The sequence below is a fragment of the Melospiza melodia genome, chromosome 18, assembly GCF_035770615.1.
Source record: "Melospiza melodia melodia isolate bMelMel2 chromosome 18, bMelMel2.pri, whole genome shotgun sequence".
Classification (NCBI taxonomy): domain Eukaryota; kingdom Metazoa; phylum Chordata; class Aves; order Passeriformes; family Passerellidae; genus Melospiza; species Melospiza melodia.
The window spans coordinates 4,265,796-4,292,822 of record NC_086211.1 but is presented as its reverse complement, the minus strand read 5'-3'; the positions used below and the strand labels follow the sequence as shown (position 1 = coordinate 4,292,822).

General features: G+C 41.1%; 1 protein-coding gene across 2 annotated transcripts; it reads right to left on the bottom strand.

Annotated features, from left to right (window-relative positions):
* Positions 1–138: 138 nt before the first annotated feature.
* On the bottom strand, positions 139–26,703 carry IQCE (IQ motif containing E). 2 transcript variants are annotated; one of them, XM_063171748.1, is made up of 22 exons: positions 26,600–26,702; positions 24,838–24,885; positions 24,193–24,235; positions 23,134–23,274; positions 22,709–22,840; positions 21,686–21,756; positions 21,044–21,157; positions 19,945–19,995; positions 19,387–19,457; positions 19,091–19,163; positions 18,632–18,681; positions 15,951–16,108; positions 15,439–15,494; positions 14,935–15,137; positions 14,046–14,150; positions 13,218–13,320; positions 11,335–11,430; positions 11,095–11,118; positions 10,108–10,212; positions 8,944–9,074; positions 8,136–8,251; positions 139–3,974 (listed from the first exon to the last, which is right to left on the bottom strand). In XM_063171748.1, the coding sequence occupies exons 1-22, from the start codon at positions 26,639–26,641 to the stop codon at positions 3,862–3,864; spliced, it is 2,046 nt and encodes a 681-aa protein (XP_063027818.1). In that variant the 5' UTR covers positions 26,642–26,702; the 3' UTR covers positions 139–3,861. The 2 variants fall into 2 exon arrangements, with proteins under 2 accessions (XP_063027818.1, XP_063027819.1); XM_063171749.1 differs by lacking the exons at positions 10,108–10,212; positions 11,095–11,118 and having other exon boundaries at positions 26,600–26,703.
* Between the last annotated feature and the right edge of the window lie 324 nt (positions 26,704–27,027).

Genomic DNA, 27,027 nt, shown 5'->3' with positions numbered 1-27,027 from the left:
TTTCAACTGAATTCAAGACCAGTCTGCTCCAAGAAATAATACCAAATTTTTCCATTCATGCCTCATGGATTACCTCTGGTGTTTAAGATTTAAAACTGAAATTTCTCATAAGAAATCCAGAGAATATGCCAGTAGAGCTGAGAGGAAAGAATAAAAATTGTGAAATTTAATTAATAAAATCATCCAACAAAGACTGTCTCATCTGTACTCTCATAGCTGCTGTAGTCCTACACCAAGGACTCTGCTTGGCAGGAGGATGACTGCAGGATTCCCATGTTTTCACAGCAGGGTCTTCCACTGCCATAAACCAGCAGAAGGCTTCTTTAGGGAGTCCTTAAAGGCTTTTTCAGTGGACCTGGAAAAGAATGCACATGTCCCAGCTCCTTCCAGAGCTTCACACACAGCAACAATAACTCAGGTGAGAGGATACACTGTCAGTAAATGTTGAACTCTGTAGTCTCCTGCTCCCCCTCAGCTGCTGCCAGATCAAGTATTTTAAAGCAAAAACCCATCAGCTCTTTCAGTTCCACCAGGTTTTGGTGAGGAACACTGCTCATTCCTGATGGAAAAACCTTGAACCTGCACTAAAAGAAAAGAAATTTCACACCGTACATGTTTCAGTTATCTTGTTACTGTCTATTCAGGAAATCAGGGATAAAAGGTCAGCTCAGGTGCAAAGAGAAAACAGGAGAGTGCAGCAGAGGCCAGAGGGGCAATGAAAATACAGCAGTAGCAGAAGAAACACATCAAGATTCAGTTATAAACTTTATTTCAAAATATAACAGTTCAAAGAAAATTCATTGCAATTGTTTTAGCTTTTCAAAGATCCCAAAATAAATTATATAAAATACTTGCACAGTTCTAAATATTAAAAAGATCATAAAAATTAATGGTGCTCTCATATGCCAAGATTAATCCTTTTCCATTTTGACTACATTAGAAGTTGCCTGTGCAGGGATTATTTTTAGAGTTATGCAGGAAACAATACAGTTTTCAGGTCTTGATGCCTCAGTAAAGATTTACAGGCAAAGGCACTTAAGGGCAAAAAGAGATCAAGAGAGATAACATCCCATTAAAGTCAGATCTCTGCACTCACATACAATCTCTAACTAACACTGCTGCAAACTGCAGATGGATTTAAGGCAGAAACATTATTCTATATTGACAGAATGGAAAATGTGCTTTTAGATTACACTGGATACAGAGGAGTTTAATTTTCATTCAAGGCCTTGACACCCCCACAAGGCTTCCAGGGCTTTCTACAGAGGTGTTTTGCAGAAACAGTGTGTTTGTACTGGGCCTATCTTGGCACATTTGAGCCTCACTCATTTTTACTGTCCTCAGCTCCCTATTGAGGAAAAATGCCATTTATTCAAAAAATAACTTTTTCTTCCTTCTTCGTGCCACAATTCCCCCCAGTTTATGGGTGCTGGCATTCAGATAGATAACCACAGAACCAAACCTAGTGTCAATCACTACTCCCTCCAACACATTGCATCCCAGGGTACAACAGAACAACACCTAAGGCTGACACTGTGCAGGATTCCCTTCCTCCTGGACCACAAGCTCCTGATGTGGAGTGAACACATAATCACCTTCTAAAGGAAGGTATGGGTTTGAAGGCCATCTCAATGTTAGTACCAGATCTTTTATAGCTGGGAGACAGCACCCTCAAATTTAGACAGCACCCTCAAATTTAGAAAGTTTTAGACACATTTTGATTCAGCCCAGAGAACACTTGTTCCTTTTCACCCTGCTTTCTGCCTGTGTCTGGGTCATTCCAAGCTCCATCTCCCATTAACCCCAGAACTTGTCTATGGGCAGTGCTGCTGCTGGCCACGTGCTCAGCTCAAACACAAACCCTTCTGCTCTCTATCAACTTCCTAATACTGTCATACTGCTCATTACAGCACAGTAAAGTAAAACAATGTTTTCTTTATTGCATTTGCTGCCCCAGAACCCCCCTATAGGATGACAGCCAGGCAGGTATTTGGTGTCAGCCTTGGTCCTGGCACATCACACACTCTCCCTTTAATGTGTCAGGCCTCATCTCTGGTTACTCTCTGGAGAGATCCATGACAGAGTCACAGTTACAGACCTGAAATATTATACACAACAACTCAGTACAGCACTGCTTCCATTTAGCAAAATGACCCTTCTTCTTAATGTGACTTCCAGAAAAAGAAACATATCCCAGCTTCTAGCAGGATTCTATCCCTTTTCTTTTCTGTATATTTTTTTATCCTTCCTGCAGATGACAGTCATGTGACCAAAGCACCAGCAGGAAAAATTTACCCAGTGGGAGTGCAAATGACATTCTTCAGACTGCTTTGGGTATGGAGAGCTCCCAAAACTGCCTTTGGAAATAGCACAGGCAGCATTTCCACCGAGGGGATTAAATGAAATCAGCTGCATTGTGCTGCAGCCATCCAGTTTCCTCTTTGGCTCTAAGTACTGGCACAAACTATGATAAGCCTCAGATAGTCTTCATTGAAATCACAGAAGTGAGACAGCCCTGACTTATTGGTATTCTGAGAAACAGTGGTGACTGATTTTTAATTTAGAAAAGCTGATAAAAATCTTATATTTAAGAGTGTGCTTTCTGTTTACAGGAGACTTTATTACTCTTTGATGACAAAGAAACCATTAGTGTTTCCAGCAAACCTTCACCACGTGCTTGTAAAATTAATTTCCCCTTCCAATAAGTATCATGATTTATCTAGCTCACCTTAAAAAAAACCCACACACATTTCAATGTCTTTGAAGGATGTTGGTGCAACAGTAGGAACGATCCAGTCCAAAAGTACAGTCTGCAGAGATCTGGAAAGACCCTCTCTGATGAAATCCTCAACAGCCCATCAGGCTGTTTTCTTTGGTCTTTCCATGGATAATTACACTGCGAGTGCTTTTTCTGGATGCAGTACTGATTTCTGTTATAATCCAAGCTACCACTTCTGCTCCCAAACCAAACTGCCCCAATTAGATATGAGCAATGGAGTCAGGTGAGCATTCCAGACAGTTCTATCTCCCATATCAAATATTTTTACACATTAAGAGCTGACCCCACACATAATTTGTGACTTTTTAAACAGAAAAAACACTCACAAGGATATCCCTTCACAGCACACTGCTGCTAATACACACCTGCCCTGACAAATCCCACAAGCTAATTATGCCATCAGACATTTCAACACAAAGTTGTACCACACATGTCATCATACATACACAGGAAAAGGTCAATAAATAAGAAAACCCAGCTGATACAGTGGGCCTTGAATACTTGAATAGTCATATGGCAAAGAAATGGCTTTCTAAAAGCCTTTAACAGGTTTGCACAGATTGTAAATGTTCAATATGAAAATAAAAAGAAAGATATTAAAATATGATACAGTAAAATTTTTAAATAGTAAAGCATAGATAACAAATACCAGTTGTACCCCTTTCATACACGGGCTAAAAACTGGAGTTATGTCATATACCACTTTCTGATTGAACAAATTATTTTATTGACCTGAAACAAAACTTTGTTTGGCATTAAGTATCTTAAGACTTTATTGCTTTCAGTTAAATGTGGCAACTGAATTTATAATCCTCATTAAAAACAATGAAGTGTTTTGGTTGAGTTTATAAATCCAAACTCTCTGTGTACCAGGAGGGTAAGGTTAACAGTCAGTCAGTGGCTTTTAGCCATAAAGAGAAAACATGTCAAAGAATTACTAATGTGTGGCTGAAATCATGTGAACTGTCATTACAAAGGGGCTGATATTCCCCCTTTTTCCATCTTTGATGTGCTTGATCTTGGCACAAATAGTTTTGTTGGTGAACCAAACAATTCCAGACCACCAGAGCTGTCAGCAAACCTTAGAGGTGGGTGTGGCTTTTCTTCACCTGCAGGAAGGGAGGGACAACGACATCATCGGAGTCATCGGAGTGAGCCTCGTCCAGGGCCACACACGGGGGAGAGCAGGACCTGCCTGAAAGGATTCCAGCAAACAAGCTCATCAACACACAGCACCGACCAAAACAAACCCTGGGGGCAAATGTGCCATTCTCTGAGCCAGCAAGTTCCCAAGTTTACCTGGAGTCATCCAGTTATGGATGGCTGTGATCTTTTTGTGCTCCTCTTTAACGAGCCACAGTGCACAGCAAGGGTTGAGCTGACACACTGACCATGCACGAGCTCTCTTATTGCACTGAAATCTTTGCAAGGGGTTACACACACCAAGTAAAGCCATTTGATACTGAAGCCATTGCAGGTCAAAACCAAATATTCATTAAATGGCAAGAAAAGGAAAAATTGACCCAAGCTTAAACTATATAGAGAGATCACAATGAGAACTTGACTCAAAAATAGACAGAACAAAGGGAAATAGATGGAAAAAAAAGTCACTGTCTTTAACCCTAACACATGTAGAACACCCAAAATATTGTTCACATGCTGTTCTACTGTAATGACAATAAAAACAGTGACCACACCATTGGGTTTTCCCCTTTTTAAAAAATTTTGTTCCTTTGCTCTTTTCCTGGATGTGTTTCTATGCATCTCAACCATTCCAATGTTTAAAGAAGTGTTCAGGTTGTGAACAGATATTCCTGATGATTCCAGTAGAAACTGGGGAATCAGAGGCATGAAATGAATATGAACAAAGCCCCTGATACAGGAAGAGCAGAACCAGCAGCTTATAACCCCTGTGCAAGAGATGTAGGAGCTAAATGATGACTGCTATTAATACCTTCCAGCACAATATCCTCCCCTCAGCTATTAATACCTTCTAGCACAATATTCTTCCCTCAGCTCCACTTCTTTTTCAGTTTCAAACATAAATTCTCTGAAAAGACTCTCCCAGAGAAGAAAACAAATCAAGACAACCTGTGGTAGAAGGAGGAAACTGGCAAGAAGCCACAGTCTGAGGTTTTGACCTGAACTGGAGGGCACACAGAGAATATTACCCAGGGACAAGAGACCTGCCACAGGGCTTGTAGTGAAATAAGAGATTCCTGACACAGGAAAAAAAATATCTTGGTATGGAAGAGCAGGCAAACACAGAAAGTGGAACATGGAATAAAGAAAAGGGACCACAACTGGCCCAGGAAAAGGAAAAGAGTGACAGAGCCTGTGAATGGCAAGAGGGATGAAGGGAGGCCATTATATTACATTGACCTCAGCCTAAAAAACAAGGAAACACAAGATTTTCTAGGTAAGTGAAAATCTTCTCTGCATCAGACAACAAATAATGTCAGAGTTTTTCAGGGAGATTTATGAGACAGTAGCACTGGTGATATGGAGGAGCAAAGGGAACTGCCAAAACAAGGCATGATAACCAGAAGAAGAAACTCCAAGAATAAACATATTATACATGAAATAGCTTAATTTTCTCCAAATCACCCTTTATTATATCCTGCTCCTGACATATGAGATTTTCTTGTCCTCATTTTCAGTTTGATTTCAACTTTATCTTGTTGCTTGTGAAGGCTAAGAACTGATATGAGTTAAGGGTTGTATGTAAATTCATTAGGATTCCAAAAAAGCCTGAAATGAAGTTAACAGTTGCAGCCAGAGTGGCCAGCAGTATGCAAAGAGAAACACTGCCCTTAATCAAGATTGCTGTGCATGTACAGAACATATTCTTCCTTTCTGTCACTCCCCTGACAGAACAAAACAAAACACAACACCAAGTTTCACAGGCTGAATCGTTAATTTCTCTTTCATTTCATGGGAAACAGCTTTATAAAACCTCCAGGTCCTGAAGACAAGCAAAGCAGCACTGAATAATACTTTAAAAAAAAATGTTCTCTATTCCTAGAAAATACAGAGATATCTAACCTGATGCAAACAATGAATTATAAGTCTGCACTGCTACACCAGGATTATACACATTCATTCTAGCACATGTAGAAAGTGTTTTAAAACACATTTTCATCCTCCCCATTGTTCTTCAAATAATGCCAAAGGGGTAGTGAATTGAAATGATTTACTGCAATACAGATATTGACTGAAAGCTTAAGATCATTTTAAGACCTAGAGGTCATGAAATGCAAGTCTGGACTTGGGACAAATGAAGAAACAACTTGTTCTTTCTTTAGCTGCATGATTTAAAGCTGTAAGAATTTGATTGCTTTTAAATCACTCAGCTGCTCAACAAGCTCCTTGTCTCACATCCTTCCCAGGCTGCAGGATGACCACTGAAATCCCAATTTACCATCAAACCCCAGTTTTGCCAGTGGATTTTTCTATCAGTCATAAGCTCAGAATGGCAGGGGTGGACTTATAGTTAACTTTAACTCAAGCTATATAAATCCACATGGCAAAAACCCAAACAGATCCTTGAGGGGTTGCATTTACACCAGCATGCTTTCCTTCCTTTAGGAGGCTTTTCCTAATTCATTTTTTGGGAGATTTTGGTTAAACACTTCCATGCACCAGGATCTAACACTTCAGAGAGCTCAGTGCCAGGCAGACTTTTGGGCAGCTGTGCAGTTACGGAAGCACATCCCCAGTGTGCCTCCCCACAAACCACCTGGATACATTCTGTCCTCATCCTAGAGCTGGAAAACATCTCCCACATTGATAAAATCAGCAGCAAACAAAACCTGCTCTGCTCCCAATCACTCCTTTTTGATATTCACAGGAAAGGACTGCAAGAAAGAGTTTCAGAGTATGGTTTCCTCTGTCTCTCTTCCAGTATAAATTACCCCAGAACTTCTTCACTCATCAGCTTGTCATCATAATCTGCAATAAAACTTAGTTTAGGAGACTTCATAGCTAGACAATGACTGTGCCCTGCTGGTATTCACTCATATGACTGTGCTCACTGGGCTTGCTCATCTTACACTCCTCTGTGGGTCCTAGAAGGACTAAACACTTAAGGGATTCTTTCTCTTTGAGCAGAATTTCACAACTGATTTACCCTGGCTTTAGAGTGAGCATGCCAATAATGAACACTGCAGTTCATTATTGCAGCTCAGGCAAATCAAGGTGCTGCAGCACTATTTTTTTTCCTGGATGCTATCACCAGACATAATTAAAGTTACTCAAAACTCAAACATCTTCAGAAGCAAGTAGTACTTCCTTCACAAAGCAGAATGTGCCTCTGAATATGGAACACAGTAAACTTTCTTAAACACATTTTCTTCCACTGAAGTGTTACCTCTGTTTTCACAAGCCCTGCAAATCTGGCTTATTCCCCACCTCCTATCTGAGAGAAACAGGCTCACTGCTTACAGAATTCTCTGTCTCTGAGCAAGCGTGCAGGGACTGAGAGCTTTTCATTGACAAAAAAACTGAGCCAGTGTTTCTCAGGTCACACTCAAAGTTACTCCTTTTCTCCCCAGCTGGTCCATAAAAGCCTCTGTCCCACTCTGGACAGAACCAGCCCTTTTCAATTTAACTCCCTTGAAGTTGCATGTCTAAGGCTGTCTGATCTGCAGCATTGCTCTGTCTTTCTTACTCAGTACTCCTAACATCCTCCTAAAAGCTCTTTGGCTTAAACTCCATCTTCTTCTCACAAACAGCAAGAAGGAATCCAAGAAGAAAACCAAAAGGCACAAGAGCCATAAAAGAGACAGATTTTCTCAGTTTGTATTACAGTAGTACATGCTGGCAAGGTTATCCAGGACTTCATTTTCCCCTTACTGCAGCAACTGAAGAGTGCTGAAAACACCATGACCAAATGCACATGGCTGCCTAGGATGGCTCTTTTTAGCAGATGTCTGTCTGTCTTCTGCAGAAACTAAGTCAAGGTGGTGGAAATGCGCTCAGCTTGTCTATGGCTGAGGGCCCAAAATGTGATGGGAAGTACCATACTGCAGCTACAGGGCTGAAAAGGAAGCAGAGAGGCAATGCAGGGGAACACCATGTTCCCTCAATAATTACCACTTACATCAGAGACCTTCCAAGCCACAGCTGGGACAAACAGACAAAGCTCTGTGCAGAAGGTGGTGCTGACACTGTCAGAGGTTTTTGTTTTTTATGCAGGGAACTGCAGGTGCCAGTAGAAGCAACATGCCACAAAATGAAGCCACCCCCAGGGAGCACAAGGCTGCACATGTGTGTGCACATGCAGATGTTCTCTATAAAACTGTGCAGGCACCCACTCAAAACACCCAGACTTTTGAACACAGGGGAGGGAGATTACCAGGAAGAGGAGATGTGGGGACTGAAGATTCCTCGAGTGCTGCTGAGTCTGGTCTCTCCTCTGAGCTGGGAGCTGCAGGATCTGCTTTCTCACTGGGGGCACTGGGCACTGAGGGCCTGCAAAGAGACACACTCAGAGCATGAGGCACAGAACAGTGTTTGCAGTCTCTCTGCACAGGCTGTGCTGAAAAGTTTCTTGTGTTGTTGCTCTATCACCTGCAGAAGTGAACCCAGACACTGAGTAGAGGTGACAGCCATGTAACTCTCCTTGTAACCATGGCAGCTGACATTAAAAACTTTCAGAGCAGTAAACCCTGGAGAGAAAGAAGTATTTTTCAAGGCAGAATCACCATAAACCCGAGTAGTAATCAAATCCCTGCACCCTGCCTGAGTTAAGTGACTTGATGGCATTCTATCTTCTCCCTCCTCTTCCTCCACATAACCCTTCACCTGCACATGCCAGGGCTTCAGATTCACACATTAAGCAAATGGATCAGCAATCTGTGTGATAACAACAGTAACCTTTCTGTTCTACAGAGGAATTATTTCACTTTACTTTCACTCACTGCTATGGAAGAGAACATGCAGCAGGGCATGGGAACACTCCTGCTGCCACAAAGCTCCATTTAGTTGCACATCTTTTGAATCTTCTCAGGAATTAGCTCTCCCTTGTCTTTTCTTATAACAGTGGCCTTGTTCTCCCTCTCTGCCAAGGAACTCACATTAAAAATCTATTTAAAAATACTCCTTTCCTGTAATGAAAATGATTTTGCTATTGCATGTTGCAGAAATATCTACTCCCGGCTTACCTCTCCTGAAGGGATTCTGTATGTGCCAAGTGAGCCCTGAAAATGGACTGGATGAATGTCACAATCTCATCTCTCTCCTTGCAATCAGAAGAAAAGCTCGAGGAGTCTGACATGGAAGACAGGCAGGAGTTCTGCAAAGCAATCAGATTAAAGAAAACTGACCTTTTACAGATTGCACAGAAGCTCTACAGAACCTTTCACAATCTTCTTGATAGTGAAACTGGCAGTAGAACAAACATCCCCATCTTTTGGTCTGCAGTTTTTAAGGTTCTGTAAGACTAAATCAGCAGGAAATGCAAATCTGATCATCATGTAAGCTTTGAAGCATCAGCATTCAATTAATGAAAGAGCAGACACCTGCAAGGAAAGTTCATTTATTTTCCAGGAAGGAAACCTTTTGAAGATTAAGGAGGTAAGACAACCTTCATAATGGATTTATTTTCTGCTTGTATCAAGCCAAGTATTCAGTCTCCTACACTGGGCCAGTTTACCAGAATCAAAGAGCATGGAAAGTACAATCAGATGGACAACCTGGATGGAGAATTACAAATTAACTATAGCCTGCTAAAGGTCCAAAGGATATTTGTATAACCTGGAAAATGATTTACAGAAACTGAATGTTTAATTGGTAAGGAATTTTTTTCATATTCAAAACTGAATAATCTGGAGCAAACTGGACATGAGAGAGGACACCAAGTCTTGGGCTAAGCATGCCTCACCAGAACTCCTTTACTTTTCAATCCAATCCAAGATGTTTTCCAGATTCTTATTGCTGAACTTTGGTGAAAAAAGTTTATCTATGACTCCATTGATTGAGTAGTGAACCCTTGAGAGCAGGTAAAGCTTTCAACATACTCCAAATTGAAGAGTTAAAGGGGGTTCTACCTGATGGAAGAACCAGGAAAAAAAAAGAGTTACAGTGTTACAGGCGACAAGGCTGAGAAGTTACAGCTTTACTTCTTAAGAAAAAGTGTGAACTACAGAAAGCAAGAAGGGAAGCCAGGGATTGAGCTCAGTGTCTTTCTAGAATCACAGTGGTGCTGCCAACCAGCCCATTAAAACAATCACCAGGTGATTCAACAAATTAAGCCTGGAAGTGAAGTCCTTTACAGGGCAAGATAAACACAGAGTGATGCTGGGATCCCCACGTGTCCCCATAATTACCTCGGTGTGAGACTCTGCATCAGGCACCCCAGCATCCCCAGCAGCCAGCAGCACTTTCTGCCGAGATAAATGTCCCCTGAAGGCTGCCTGGAGCAGAACAACGGCCTGCCATGGAGAGAAGTGGCCATTAGCTCCTCTGAGAGATAACCCCACACACTGCACCCCCAGGGGCAGCTCTGGGCTTTAAATTCCACCTGGGAGGTGCTCAGGACTGATCCTATCAAATGCAGAGAAGTTGGAGCTGCCAGCACAGCCTGAATTTCACCACCACAGCACCGTGCTCCCATTCCATGTCAGATTCTGGGTACACAGAGGGCTCTGAGATGCTCTGCTGCAATCAGAAACCAAACCAAGGCTGGCAGACCTCGCGGTGATTGCACTGAAGGCAAGGCCTTCCACTCCCCTCAGAGATTTTATTGGGTTATAATCAACAAAAAGCCTTTAGAACAGCATGTTTTGTCACATGGTTAGAATGAATTCTAATTTATGAAAGTGGGATTTTTAATGTTCTGGAAGAAACAAAGGTAAGATGCTACACTGTGCTATTTGAAAAAAAACCAGTTTAATTCAAACCCTTCTACAAAACATTCATCAAGAAGTGACTTTTTGTGACAAACTTTTCATTATCTTCACAATTCTCACAGATATTTTTCCTTCACAAAAGCTTCAAATCCTATTTCAAATCTTTCTGAAGATTCATCATGATGAAAATTAAATCAGGATTAGAGTTACCACATTTAGAAAAACTTTATTGTCTGTTGGTATCAGATTTGGTTCAGAATTTTCAGAAGCTTTCACCTTGCAGAAGGTGCCAACTATGGAAAATTAGAGACCAAAAATTTGAGACCACTGACAAAATACATGAAACAAAATCAGGATGTCAGAAGATTATAGCCAGACTGAAGAACAAATATTGTCTTGGCTGCTTCCCCTTTGATACAAATCAAATCTGTTGTACTGGTTTTTGGGTGTCATAAACACACTCACCTCATGCAGAGCAACTTCTTCTTTCTGAAATGAAAAATGCCCATGTTAATGCCATAAATATATACAGGTTTTAGCTAATAAAGATTTGCCAGATTTTCTCAATAATTAAAAGACACAGAAAACACTTGCCCAAACCTCTGCCAAACTCAAACAACATAATGTTTCAAGATGTGTGGAGAGATGCTAAAACAAGATAAGATTCAGAGGGGGCATAGCTGTTCCCTGATAGGAGAATCTCACCTTGGATTTGTACATCTTCCAGTATCTCTGGATAATTCTGGCTGCTTGTTCTTTCCTGTGACTTTCTTTGCCTGTCACTGTGCAGACTGGAGGAGCCTGCAAAGGAGAATCTCTGAGTTAGCACAGTAAAGCCAGAGCTGTGAGGGAACAGATTACAAATGACTCGGGAAAATCAGCACCAGAGCTCATCCTGCCTGCAGGGCACAGGGAAGTTCAAGAGGAAACTCTTAATTCTGAACCCTGCTTGTGTTCAAACTCATCCTGGAGATGACTGAGAGTGAAACACATCCCTGCCCCCTCTCAGCCCTCAGCAGGGCATGGCAATGGAGAAGTTTCCATTTGCACACACTCCTATTTTTCTGTGCATTGCTAACTCACTGCTTTGTTGCTCAGAAATGATTTGTGTGTTAGCAACAGACTGAGAACAAAAATCAGGTTATCTGACTCTGCAGTTCTTCTCCAGTAAAGACAAGTGTTAATTAACCAGGGAGGTCTCTTGTGCCTCATCCTGGCAACTGTGGCCCCATAATCATCTCTTTAAGCTTACTGAGAGCTGGCCATTGCATGACACCAAGCTTGTGTAAGTTGGCATAAATCTACTCTTCTATCTTAATGAAATTAATTAGAGGAAAAAGGAAGAAACCAAGAATAAAACAAGATCTTGTTCCAATAATTTCTCCTGAGGTGTGGTTGCATATTCCACCTCTCACCACTTGATCCTTCTGATCCCAAATTATCCCACCCTACTTGTCATATCTCACATGCCAAACAAAAGTTAACTGCAAGTTGAAGAGGCTAATTTAATTTGTTGGTGTAAAATTTTAACTAGAGGAACAAGAGATTTTATAGACTCTGAAAAAACCTCTTGATTCTGTGAAAAGAATTTATTTATAACCTAAAACCGCCGAGCTCCAGGCTTAAGTTTAGCAAATGGATCATGTCATATTAAAAATGACAACCTACTATTAAAATGAGAAATTGGTAGGAACTTAGTGATAATTACAAATAATGGGAACATTTCAATAAATGGATGGTTACTGGCCAAGAATATATATAGTCTGCAGAGGGAAAAAGGAGCTGTTTGTTGGCTGTTTTTAAAGACTCCAGTTGTTTGGTATTCAAAACATCCTCTAGCATCCATGAGCGTGTAACACACAGAAAAGAATCTACAGAATGGCACAGTATATCAGAAACCAGAACCCTCTGAAGCCACTGGACATTTTTATTAGTATTTTTTACTATGTGTATTTCAGGGTCTATTTATTTTTAAGTGCAAATCAAAAACCCCAGTAATAATTTCCAAGTAATATTTAGTGAAATGAGATTAACATGGCCACAGTGCCTCTGAAAGCAGCTCTGTCAGTGCTCGTCCATCTCTGCTGGCCAATTACCTCACTGGGAAGAGAGACAGAAGATTGCAGAGATATCAAGCTCAGACATATTTTACAAAACCCCAAACTGATTCAAGAGCCACACAAAATCACCCTCTCTCTACAAAATCAGACTGAAATTAGGAAATGGCCTCAGATGCTGTAAGAAGATAAAAGTAACCATAATATTTTTATTTTTTTAAGTTCTGGGAAAAACCCCAAACACTAAAAGTTTAAGATTTTGCAATATTACACTGAGCAAGAAAAAAAAACAACAACAATGCAGAGGATCACTAACAGAACAGCTTCAAAAAACTCCCCAAACTGCAGTGTTAATTACTGAAATAACTTATTTCCAACAAATACTGACAGTTAACCATCATTATCTCCAAGACAAGATTTAATGCATCTCTGAAAAAACACAAGTAGCAGCTCTTTAGACTACCAGCTCCATTTGAAATCTATACCAGATACAAAGAAAAAAGAAAAACACAACCAAAAATGTGGCTGTACCTTATTAAGCTTTTCCACTGTATCTTCTCCAATTTGTCTTTTCTCCTCCTCCAGTTTTAACTCCAGTTTTCCTACTTTCTGTGTCAGGTTCTGGATTTCCTCACTATAGTTGGAAAAGCAAAGATATTTATAACTTATAGAAATTTTCTGTTGACCCTGCTTTGAAAATACTGAACCTATTTCATAACACTTTGGGTTTGTTTTTTAAGGCCAAGGAGGGAAACTGCTCAGGATGATACCTGTTCTCATAGTAACAGACACATAACATCAATTCTCAATCTGTGATAGCACAGCCTTATGTTAAAATTAAGGTTACTGTGGTAGCCTTGATACTATTAATAATGTATTTAGATCTGCTACAGTTTTGTATTTGTCAGGCAAGGTCCTTTCTCACAAAACAATATTGAAATCACTTTTTTGTGCCTCCCTTGCACAGGGTTCTCACTCACAGCATACAAGGAGTAACTGGAATGACAATGGTCTAGAAATACAAGGTAAAGTCAAGGTAAAGAGAGTACAACATTTTCATGCAGAAAAAATGTCTGAGCCCAACATAAAAGTGTTTTCCATCTATCTTATGAATTTTTATTATAATTTAAATCTTATTTTTACTATACTATTTAGACTTCCACTTCCTCTAAGAGCACTCTATAGAAGTCTTCCCCCAGTAACTTACTCCATCCCTCCAAACACTTCTGCTTAAAAGAATCCCCAGCTTCTTGCAGCTCAGATGAACTCCTACAGAATTTGAGCCACTTCAAAAGAGAATTACACTTTAGGAGATTTATTTTGGGTTCCAAAAGGATCTATTAATACAAAATGCTTTACCTTAAAGTCTGCTCTTCTGTACTCTTTTCTTCCATCTTACTCTGCCACTTCTGCAGCTCCAGCTCCACTTCAGCCTTAGCCTGCAGTAGCTGCTTGATATCTAATCTACAGAGGTAGAAGGAAATCTCAGAGATACCTGACACATTCATACTTCCACCAAGTAGTTATTTTTTTTCTTTAAACTTTTAAATCAATTGGGTTTCCTCAAATTTGTAAAGTAACTGAATGTTTAATTTTTCCTTTTAAACAAAACTAAGTGCAAGCACCCATTGCTGAGGAGCAAAGGCCTCCCCACGTGCTCTCACTGTGCATCTTTGTTCAGAGGTGACACAGAGTGTCCCCAACACACCTCCCTGTGGCCATGTCCCTGCTCACAGTGCTCAGAGTAACCTGCCCCAAGGCCCTGACACACCAAACAGCCCAGGCAATACAAACTGCAAATCATCACTTATGGGGAGAACAGAAGCCACAGAGCATCCCAGGGCAGAAGGCAGGTTTAAATGGAGAAAGTGGGAGACCAGGACAAAACATGTTGAAAAAAAAAAACCCCACAAATTTTTACAGCACAATACAAACAAGAAGTGCAGCATAAACATATAACCCTTACAAGGGTTTTCAGTGTGGCTGCCAGAAAAATAAGCCTTGAAAAATGTGCTAGAAACAATCAGAAATGCATTCTCATTTTCCATCCTCTGGCTTTTCTTCTTCAACGTAATATTATGAAGCAAGTAGAACTAGAACCAATTCTTTAAATAAAAACAGAAGGGATTCTGAAAATCAATATTCTAGTTGAAAATGTGAATTCCTTATTACATCATTTCATAACAGGAACAGAAATGATGAAACGCTTCACACCTACAGAAGAACACCCCAGGCAAGTCACACTTACTCTTTACTGAGCAGGAGATTCTGCAGTGCCTGCCTGTCATCCTGCAGTTTCTTCACCTGCCTCTGGAGGCGACAGCATTCCTCACCTAAATGTTGGGATGCTGGAGGGTCCAGGTCCACAGAATGAGAAGATGACTCAGGAAGCACTGGTGATGCCTCACTGTCACCTAAGGACACCCTGCTGCTCTCCATGGCACACACTTTCTAAAGCAGGGTAAATTCACATGGAAAACACACACACAAAAAAAAAGAAAATTAAATTTAGCGTGAAATTACTTTATTTAGGCCGTGAGAAAAGATCAAATGGAGGTTAATTCCAAAATGTGCATCTACATCTAACAAGTGTGAGAGAAGAAAACAGGGAGGGAGGGCTCATGCACAGGCAGCAAGCAGGTTATGTGTGTGAGGCAGAATGCACAAGGCTGAGACACTGAAGGACAAGGCAGTAGTTCTGCATTTTCTGCTCCCAGACAGGTAAAAAAGCCACTTAACTATGATCACTTACTTTTTCTAGATCCAAAATCTTCTTCACCAGCCTCTGTCTGCCCCACTCACTATAATCTAAACACAATAACAAAACTTTAAACATGTAACCACATCCATGGGGCAACATTGTTCTTGCTTTTTGAAACTTCTGGCCATATCAAAAGATGTCTGAATGCCAAGTTTAAATATCTACCAATGAAAAAATGAGAACGGGCTTCAAATATTTGACTTCTAAACCAATTAGCTCAGAAATCAATATAAGCCACTCATGTTCACCAGTTTTCATCTATTAAAAAGGTTTCCTCTATCAGTTCCAGTTTAAATTCTCAGGGACAATAACAGAGGAGACACAGATCTGACTGGAGAAATCAGAGACTCCTCAAGGAAGGTTCTCATTCCAATTTTGCCGCTCCTGAATGTTCACCTTGTAATAACTCCCTCATTTCTCCCTTTGTAGGGTCCTGCTGTCCCACCTCTTTCAGCTGTACCCAAACCCCTTTCCTCATCCCTCAGAGATTTTCCAGCACACACTTTTTGTTTTGCTGAGAGGAGGGGAAGTGCTCAGCACGTGATCCAGGTCCTCCTTCAGCCTGCGGTTCTCAGCCTGCATTTCCCTGATGTTCCTGGAGAGCCTCAGCACTGCAGCATTCAGGGCCTTCAGCCGTTTCTGGGTGTCTCTGCCCTCTGCACTTGGAAAAGGGATCAAAACCAGAAAGTTAACTTAAAAGCAGAGAACAGAGCAGCAGCATTAAAAAGAGTGGAGCAGCTTCAATATTCCAGTCAGATGGCTGAGCTGACAGCCTCAGTTCCCCCATAAAAACATTTCTCAATGTTCTCTTTACTTGAAGAGTTATCTATTCTTCTTTGAAAAAGCACGCAAAGATCATCCTGCTCAACACTTCCACAATTGTTTTAATTTGCATCAAAAATTTTGAAACATTGAAAATTCATTTCTTACTTTTACTTCCTCCCCCACTCCATTCCTTTATGCACAAACAAAGGCAATTCTATGAATGTTATTTATCTTATTTTCTGTTTGTTTTGTTAACCAACCTTACAATGTTTTACCAGCACTCTGTGAACCTCTGATTTAAAAAATGCTTCAGTAAACTGTGAGACTCCTCCAAAAAACTGTCCAGCACAGAGGGCCAACCTGCAGGCTCTGAATGGCTTTTGTTCACTAACAAACATTGAGAGAGGGAGGGATAGACACAGATGGAATAACTCTCAAACAAATCCAACACCCAAGTGTATTTTCAGATAACTGGAAATGGTGCTCTACTGTAAAAGAAATTATCCTTGTGTCTATAAACCCCAGAGAGATCTGAAACAGATCTGAAGAACACAGCTAATATGGAAATGAAAAGCATCAGAAATGGGAAAGTGTGTTAAAACAACTTTAAATATACTACAGGGATTTTATTTTTTTTTTTTTCTAATAAAGGGGGGAAGAAATCTGAGTTTCTAGATGTGCAAAGTTGTAATGTTTATTCACAAAACATACTTTTAGTGAGATGAAATAGATTTGCTTTATGGCTATGAGAAAATTCCCAAAAACTTTCTCCTGGAAATAAAGGCCTGAAGTAACTGATGGACTTGGTTTTGCACAGATGCCACTGTCAGTGACAACCACAGTACAGTTTGGGAAGGAATCTTACATCCCATCCACTGGAATAATTACAAGGCAAAAGGGGAGACAGCCTAGAGTTAGCATATCAAAAAAGGCTGAATTTTTAGCTGATCTCCTTTTTAGAAATTAAATGGAAATAAATAAATAACAAAATAAGGCTGTCCATGGATGACTATTCACACAGCTGTCTCAGACAGGAGAGAAAACAAAGAGTAAAAACCAAAACACATCACACCATCAAAATGGGGTAGTGACAGGAATGATAGAAACCATAACCAGACCACTCAGTGACATTATTTTAGGCTCATCTAAACCTAAATAAAGAAAACATATTTCAGTCCATTTTGAGAGCTGAGAAAGTCAGTTTCTAGCTACAACTGGATACTACAGCTTCACATACAAATAACCAGACTTCAGCATTAACACTGAAAAAGAGAAGCCAAATGCCATTCACATCAGCCAGAACTAATGGAGACAAGCATCATGAAAGAAATACTCTCAAACAACTCTTTCAACATGCCAGAGTCCTGACCTTCAACGTGATTTATTATTTCAGTGCTCAGCCTCTCCAGCAGAGACTGGCAGTCCTGTAATGGAGAGAGACTGCCCTGACCACCACTTTTTGAAGCTATGAATAAATGAGGACAAGGAAGAGACCTGTGACTCATTTTCACCTGTAAATAAATGAGGTGTGATGGCTTAGAGCCTTGAGAGGCTGGTCACTGCAGGCCTGAGCCAAAAGAATATTTTTTTTTAAAAAATGACAAAACAAACTGCAGTTTTCAATCCACAAGTGACAGTGAATTATGGAACACAAGCAGTACAAATAATGAACCAAAAGAATTCTCACATGTTTCTATCAATCTAAATAATTACACTCAGTGTTAAGACAGTTGTCTGTACCTCACACTAAGAGGTCAAGTATATTTTGAAGTGGTGTGGTAACAAATTTTACTGTCCTACAAGACATTCTTACTCTTTCTCAGCTCAAATAACACTCACTTGCAGTGATGCTTTTAATTTGTTCTCTTAGTGGACTTTTGTCTTCTGCCTTTGTGCTTTGACTTTTATTGCCTCTATAAACTGTTCACCCTCATGCCCACACTTGCACACTAGTATAAAGCTCTCTGACACATTTTACTAATCTGTGTCTCTGTACCAAAGGAAAATAATGCTTACTCCAAGAACATTTTCTTTGCAGCACACACTCTAGAGCAAGATGCAGAACTGACTCAAGTGTGAAATGCCAAACATCCAGGGAGTTTGTTTCAATTACCAGCAATGCCAGAATGGGTGTGATTATGAGGGAAGATGTAACAGAGATAAATTTTCAGTGCTACCCTGTACTTTTTAAATAGCTCTGGTATTTTTCCAGATCCATAAAATGATCTATCTACAAGCAAAAAAATGTGACTAAGACATATTTCAAGGCTGTGAAGCCAACTAAAGCAGCACCAAAAAAGCAAATCCAGCAATCTAAATGACAAAAAATGTTCCCATGTAGTAGTTTTCCATCAGTTAAAGTAGGACTCCAGTGATGTGTCAAACACACAAACATTTTTATCAGAAGAATTAAACATACTTTTTCCTCATAGTCTCAGACTTGGCCAGGAGGAGCTGCAGGCGATGAACCTGGGAAAAACAGATTCCATTAAGGAGCATCAGCAATGTCAGCTTCCACAGCAACACATCTGCTCATTAGGTGAAAATCAGAACAAGACTCTCTGGGTAGTGGCAGAGTTAATGATGCCATCACTGAAGATCAGGCTACTGCTAAATTTGCTTCTATCTCAACATTAAACTTATGGATGTACACTGGATTCTTTATTTGCCCTTTTTCATTAACACACTCAACTTATTGAATAAAACATTTTTCCAGTACATACAGCTGGAGCTGTGAGAATAAATATGAAAACCTGCTACCAATGACAGGTGCTGTTAAGGTACAAGAAACTTATCTTAAACATTCCATTTGCACTTTGACTCAACAACTGCCCAGCTTTCTGTCCTGCATGCACCCTGAAGGACCTGCCACACATACCTCTTCATAGTAGGTTTCCATGGCTAACCTCACTTCTTCCAAACTACTGGTCTTCATGTCTGCCTGGGACTCACTGAAAATAGAATAATACAAAAAAAAGAACCCAGTCAGATCAGCAAAGACACTGCAAGCTGGTGGTTCATAATTTTTTTGGTTTATAATTGCCAATATGTTCTTGGGAGTTTATTAAAATGTCTTAAGGAATAGAACACAAATGAAAAATAACATGGATTTCCAATTTTCTCTATTAGCTCATCCAATACAAGCCTCTACCCCCTGCCCCCTCAAAGTCATACCTAATAGTGTTTTCTTTCTCCTTGCACTGCTCTTCAAGCTTGACAATCTTCTGCTTTAATCCAGTAACCACCTACAGAAAGAACAAAGAGCTCGTGAGTCCTTGAATAATCTGTCTCTTCACAGGTCTATTCCTGTCTGCCCTGTCTTTATACATTGTACCCAGTCAGATATACTTATTTCTATATATTTCAGTCCTTAGTAAATCATACACATCTGCTACCCTGTGAAAAAGAGAACGCTGATGAAATCAGATGCATGATTTCATAATGAGTTTAAAAATATGGATATACAGCCATAAAATAAAAACAACATTGCCCACTACCTTGCCAACATCAAATACTGCCTAAACACACCCAAGACAATGACAAAGAAAGCTCCCCAAAATCATGTTAATTCTAGATCTTTGTTACTGACTCCTTACCTGCTAACAGAGATACAGGTTATGTAATTCCCTAACTGATTATTCTTTCTGACCTAATTTTATTTTTTAGTAGTGTTTTACCTTAGCTAGAGGAAAAAGGACAAATGAAAGCAGGAAGTGATGAAGACACTCTTACCCATCCATTATCAGTCTTCTTTTCTGACCAAGGTCGTGCCAGCTCAGAGCCCTGCAAGAGAAAAAGCAAGTGACCAACTCTGCTACTTTATTCTACTGCTGGCTCTTTCCCCAGAATTTTCCAACCTGCTCAACTCCACAGTCCAACTGAGATTATGAACTCCACATGCCCACAGCTTTCTATTAGCACATTTCTCCCAAGATGTAGGTCTGCACACAGTGACAGCCACAAGAAATTCAGGAAGATTCAAGTCTGACCACAACCACAAATGCTTCTTGTCAGGGCCTGACAAGGCTGTTGCTCTGCCTCCTGGTCAGGTCTCAGGACTGCAAGAGGTTAACTCCCTTCTACTCTCAGGCAAAATATTCAGAAAGTGGGCTGGCTCCTAATGAGACAGCATGTGGAGAGCTTGGTTAAAGAAAGAGAGCCTCTTAAAGAAAGAGGCTATGAAGGTATACAGCTGATGGGAAAGTAAAAGGTAGCTGTAAAGCAGTAGTTTCTAGGCTTGATTTTGTAAATAACTAGGTTCTTAGATACTTTTTCTATAAACAGCAGGATTCTCAGACAGTCTTCTCATAACAAGCAAAACATTCTGTCTTTGAGCTCTCTGGGAACAAATAGTTGCTTTAGGAATAGATATGAAAGTTTTGAGAACTTTTCATATTACAGTGAGAACACTAATTTTAGTTTCAATAAACAACCACGAGTATTGCAAACAAAAGGAGGGGTTAGAGTTTTCTCTGTAACCTATCGTGAGCTCAGATTTTACAATATGCATGAAGTTACTTAACACCATTATAAAAGATGACTGATTTGATCAATAAATCAGAGTCGACGCTGATCAACAACAAGATGAGTCGTCTCCCTTCGCTTTCAACAACAGCACTTTTATTTTACCTTTAGAAATTAAAGGTATTTGTGCTAAATTAACTAATCTGTAGTAAATTGCATCATTTTCCTTGGAACTGCTGATCTGAGATGCACAGACCAGAAATCCCTTTACATCACCTCCCATATTCCAGCTCATCACTGCTAGGAGGCAGCACACTACAAACTCCCACTCTTTTGCCCCACTTTTATCCCCACAAGAAATCCCCACCCTGGAAGGATCCAGCAGTTGCTCAATCTGTTTGTCCTTTCTACTGTTCTCCTCTTCCAGGCGACGGAGCTTGGTCTTCATTCTGTCTCCCTCATTCTTCTGAGCTTGTATTGTCTAAAAGAGGGGAGAAGAATCATTTCAGAAATAGGAAAATGCAGTTTTCACATGGAATCACATTTTGATGTCAAAACCAATCCAATTATGATGGTAAAGATGACATGGAAGAAGAGGACAAAGCAGCCAAAACACAAAACCATCACATTGGACCAGGGCAGACACCAGGACAGCTTAGGGAGGAGACAGAGGGAAGATAAAAGGAAAAGGTCTTACAGAAAGGCAACCTTACACAAACAATCAACCACAGCCAAGTATTTGTCCATAGGTAACCCCAGAGTTCAACAAGCCCAGTCCTCACCCTTCATACAGTTCACCAACCTCTGCAGAAAACCCACTCTAACCCTATCACCACAGTGAATTTGTCTTAGACAGACACAAGATTTAGTTTAACCCTACATTACAAATGCAAAAAAACGTGGTGGATATCCCAAGTTGTAGAAACAAAAGTGTTCTGGATTATTAAGGCCAGGACAGGTACAGGATGGAGCAATCATGAGTTTTTCTGTAGTATCAGAGAAACTGTACCTTTTTCAGTTCTAAAATTTCATCATACATGTCTTCCTTCTCTTTGTAATCAGGAGTTCCAGGAATGTAGCCTACGGACAGGGGTATGTAAAATAAGCAGATCCAAAAGAGGTATTTTTAACCAACCAGAAACCTTGCAGATAAAGAGAAATATCTAGAACAGCACCAAAGTGGAAACTAGGTTTTTCTCCTTTCCTCGAAGAAGAAAAATCAACAAGGAAATTAATTTTAGAAACAGAGGTGAAATGGAAGTGTTACTGTATGAAACTTCTGCCAGATTTTGCAGCCAATTTTTTCCTAATTACTTCTCTGCTGCTATATTAAAATACCCATCTCAAGAAAGATACAAACTTCACAGATGACTGCAGTATTCTCATCCCAATAAATCCATTATTACAAAAGGTTTCTAAAAGATGTCTAGAATGCATTTTTCTATTTATGCTTAACATGCACAAATATATCATCCTGTAAAGTTACCAGAAACTGTGTATCACCAGTAAATGCATAGGTGTCATTTTAAATGGAAGTGGGATTTTAAAGTTTACAGTTCTCCTTTAAGAAAAGCAGAATAAAACTTTGAAAGTTTGCTCTTCTCATAAAACTCATTTGATTTTAATGTCACAACCACATGATAAAACACTTTCTAGAGAAGAAGTAAAAGGAGTCAATTACACAGAATTTCAGGCAAGCAGATGGTTTCTATCAATGGTTCCTAAACTATGTTTTGAAGTCACAATAAATTGTCTACAGCTGTCCCATTGAACCATATTATATTTGCAACGTTTTCAGCTGCAAATGCATGGCAATTTGCAGAAGTTTTGAAAGCTAATAGTGATTCATTGCTCAAAAAAACTGGAAATCCCTGCCTTAACCAATTTAGGAATCTCAAAAAGTATCTCATGGATCATATTTTCACACATGGATTTGAGTAAACTAAAATGGCTCTTGCTTTTCTTGAGCAATGTGTGTTTTTAGAGGGAGAAAAAATTTCACTTTTATCTACCACACCATTATAGGGCTTACCATTACTGGAAGAACGAGCATGTTTTGGCTTTTTCATTCCTAGAGCTTCCTTCAAATACTCTGGAGTGCTACTGGAAGCATTTGCTCGCACATGCCCCATGTCAGCATCTGATTTCAGAGCATGGCTCATTCCTGCCAAGAGAAATGGAACAAAAACGCAAAAATCAGGGATAATTGTGAATTAAATTTGTGGAATTATTCTGAACAAATGCAACATGGAAAGCTCCAGATGCTGTTCATTATTCCCTCTGTAAATGCCAATGCTCAAGATCAGATAATTCCAAGCACCCAAATAAATAACAGTGAAATTAACTCCTATGTAACCTTTAATCAAAAACATGTCTATTTTTTAATAGTTTATATGTTAAGCTGTCCACAACAATGAATTTTATCCATAAATGCAAACAACATTTCTATACTAATACCTTGTTTCAGAATTCCCAGCCACATCTGCCTTGGGTTTGCAACAGTTGCATTCTCAAAACAAGCACTGCCTGTTCCCTGCAGAGATCTCCAAGCTGCAGCTTTTCTAGGATACAGTTGTGTGCTGGAGCTGTAGGGAGACTCTGCAGCAAAAGAAAATATCTCAGTGCTGCCTTCAAAAGCTCAAGGTTACTAAAATTCTTGTTGTCTTGTTCTTCAAAGTTTCCAGAGTCAATCCTATTACTTGTAAAAATAGAATTTAACAGCATATTCCATAATGGCTTATACAGAGCAATGGAACAGTCATATAAAAAAAGCCACAAACCCAAAAAAATCCACTATAAATAAAAAAATACAATTCTAAAAAATGAAGAGGCTTAGAAAAAGCAGAGTGACAGTAGTGTGATTCAACACATGTGGAAATATTTATGTGTACAGTTTGGATAGGCATCCTTAAGATACCTGAATATCTAAATGTTGTTATTAACAACACTTTAGGGTAACATTCACTAGAAGCCAATGAAGCAAGGTAAATGAAAAAGTATAGCAAAAAAACATAAACCCCAGAAAAAAAAGACAAACCCAATACTAGAACTGCAGTTCTAATAATAATAACAACATTGTACAGTGAAAAACACCAAAACAGCCCATCACAACAAATGAAACAGAGAACCACTAAATCCACACCCAGAGATCTATGACTGGATGGTAGAGAGCTCCAGTAATTCCAGAGTCTATCTGCACAACAAGTATCAGCATTTCTCCAAAAAAGACAAGGAGAAAAACAAATTCAGAATGGTTGCCATCAGAAGGCATGACATGAGAAAAAAGTAAATTATGCTGGAGAATCAAGAATTACAACTAACCCATAAATGTCAATATTTTAGTCTATACAAGCTGGACTTCACAGGTTACAGCACAGATCTCAAATAGGTGCACACAGCAGTGAATAATTCTGAAGAGAATAACAAGATCTTATTTCAGATAAAGCTCCCAGTTCCTGTATCCCACAAACATATCCAGTTTTGCAATTGCAGAATAAGAAGTTTTGGAACACTTACTTGGTGACTTTGGAGGTTTGTGAAAAATCTTCTTCTTTAACTTCTGAAAGAGAAATGGATTTTTTTTCTGTATTACAAATACTCCACTCTTAAGATATCATAATATAACCTCAAATTCAATCTCCCATTTGTAGGAAGATATTTTGTTCTAATAAGACAAAACCTTTTCTATAGAAAAGAAAAATAGTAGCATTAAGCAGATGCAGATTTGGGCACAGCAATGGTGGTCAGAATTAAGGTGGTGCCAAGTCTGATTATACAGATTACCTGTCAATTCTTGCTCAGAACATGAGACCTCTCCCATCAATATTAAATATGAGTAGCAGAAAATTCAAAATGATCCAAGTAGAGGCTGATCTGTAGAACCCTTTAGCTAAAGGAGTTATTCAATTCCATTAAAACTCTCTAAAAGGATTATTTAAGCCCACAACTTGATAGAGCAGCAAAATAAAGCCAAACATCATTTGCAGCCCCAGTGCTGAGGATCTGGAAGGCAGAATTACATCTGAAATGAGAGATTTGTGACTCAAGCTCATTGCAGTGCCACTGTTCACTCTCCTCTCTGAGGGGTGCTTGGTGAGCAGGAGGCAGCACACAGATGAGCAGGAGCTCCAGAGGGGTTTTGGGGCATCAATCCAAACTCACCAGGGTTGTTTCTGACTGGCAGGTTACCACAGACAGGCTGTCATCTCCCTGCAACACAGACAGGACATTTGCTACTGAACAACTGCTTGTAATACACATCCAGAAAATTTGTACAGTTAACAAAGCTGGAGAGCAATACAAGTGACCAAAGGCTCTGTTTCTCTGCCATTGCATTGCTAAAATGTCAATTGTTTAAGACAAAAATAAGCCATTTTTCAAAAACACTAAAGTCACTGAAAGATGGTGGGGCTCTTGCTGCAAAAGCCAGCATCATTTGCTCCACACAAATAGTTTTGGGATATTGTAAAAGTCACTTCAGCAATGAACCATCACAGAATTCTTTGGGTTGGAAGGGACCTTAAAGATCATCCAGGTTCAACCCCTGTGCCACCAGCAGGGACACTCTGAGGGCACCTGAGTCACAGAGGCCTGGCACTGCAGTGCACAGCACTGCCCCAGCTGAACCTTCACGGCTCTGCACGAATTTCTCCACCATTTAAGCTGCAACTCACCCACCTCTTCCCTTCCTCCCTCACCTGTGCTACCCCTGCTGTGCTATGGGATTGTTCAGCTCCTGTACTGAAATGGAGAAGTGCTCAGGCAAAGGGAAGAGACCTCAAATGCAAGGAAGATGACAAATTTCCCTCCCTCTCAAATGCAAGCATATCCACAGCTGAAGGAAAATTTCCACTTAGCTTCCAAATTATCTGGATGCTGCCCTCACAGAAAGACCTTTTCCATTTGTTGCTGCCTCTGAGGCACTCAGCACCAACCTTTGGACAGATGCTGATCTGTGCTTGTAGGAGGCAGGGGAGGGGATGAAGTAATTTTGGAAACCCTGGCTGGCAGAAGAGGAGCAAGGATTGACAGCAGAGCAGGTTAAGGAGCCTGCCATGCTGGCTGAGAGCAGTGAGGGATGTGTCCTCACACACCAGCCCATACAGTTTTTCATTTCCTGAGGCAATGCTCCTTGCAGCACACTGATTAATTTTGTTATTTTAAGGTGTCTCATTCTGAAATATCTCTCGCTCGCTGCAGCTATCATGTTTGGAATCAGACAATGTGGAGAGTGCCCAGCTTTGATAAATGGTAACAACAAAACTTGGCCAGGATACAAAGATGCAGTAACAGCCCCAGCACTGCTGCTTGGTAACTTTCAGAGCCCCTTTGCTCCTGCAAAACTGCCCCAACCTGCAGCAGGCAGCAACAGAGCCTGGGGGCTCCCAGAGGGGCTCAGAACCCCCCGCTGGCTGCTGAGGGGGTGGGAGACAAACACCAGCACAGAATCACAGAATTATCTACGTTGGAAAAGCCCTCCAAGATCATCGAGTCCACCCTATGACCCAACACCACCTCGCCAGCCAGACCATGGCACTGAGCGCCACGTCCAGCGCTCCTTTAAACACCTCCAGGGCCGGCAAACCCATCACCTCCCCGGGCAGCCCATTCCGATATCTCATCCCTCTTTCTGTGAAGGAATTCTCCCTAACGTCCAGCCTAAACCTTCCATAGCACAGCTTGAGACTTTGTCACCTCTGCGCCGTGCTGCGGGGCACTCGGGGACACACAGGCAGAGCCCAGATTCCCGCGGGCTGGGGAAGGCAGAATCCATCCCACTCCCCTCCGAGCCAGCCCGGCGAGCCCGGGGGTGCTCCAGGGTTCTGCTCCGGCCTCGCGGGAGCGTTCCCTGAGCCGAGCCCGGGCCGGAGCAGGCCTAGACAGACCCGGGGCCTTCTCCTCCTCCCCGCCGCTCACTCCTTACCAGCTCCCCCTCCGCGGCCGCCTCGCCGGCGCCCCGGGCCATGCTGGGAGAGCAGAGGGAAGGCCTCACGGGGCGGCGGGGCCGCGGGGCCCCCTTCGGGCCGTGGCTGCCGGCTCGGGGCTGGGGGCAGCCATCGCCCCCCGGCGGCACTTCCGGGTCGCGGTAACCATGGCAACCATCAGCGGCCCGGGTTGGAGACGCATGCGCAGAGCTGGGGCGCGCCTGCAGGCAGGGCCGGGGGAGGGTTCGGCCCGGCCGCGGAGCGCGGGTGACACCAAGCGGCCCCGCAGGGAGCGAAACCGCGGCGGGCGGCGGAGCGGCCTCTGCGGGGGCTCCGCTCCACTTGCGGGCCAGGAGTTTTTGCCCGAGAGCGCCGGGATAACTCGAGGCAGGGCGCAACTCCATCCCGCGCACCGCCGGTACCGTCC

Coding starts and splice junctions, on each gene's coding strand:
- IQCE (XM_063171748.1), bottom strand. CDS start 26,641: ATGGCCCGGGGCGCCGGCGAGGCGGCCGCGGAGGGGGAGCTG. Junction 21,158..21,685: donor AAATTTTAGAACTGAAAAAG/GTACAGTTTCTC, acceptor CCCCTCTTTTAG/ACAATACAAGCTCAGAAGAA. Junction 19,458..19,944: donor AGAAGACTGATAATGGATGG/GTAAGAGTGTCT, acceptor TTCTTTCTGTAG/GTGGTTACTGGATTAAAGCA.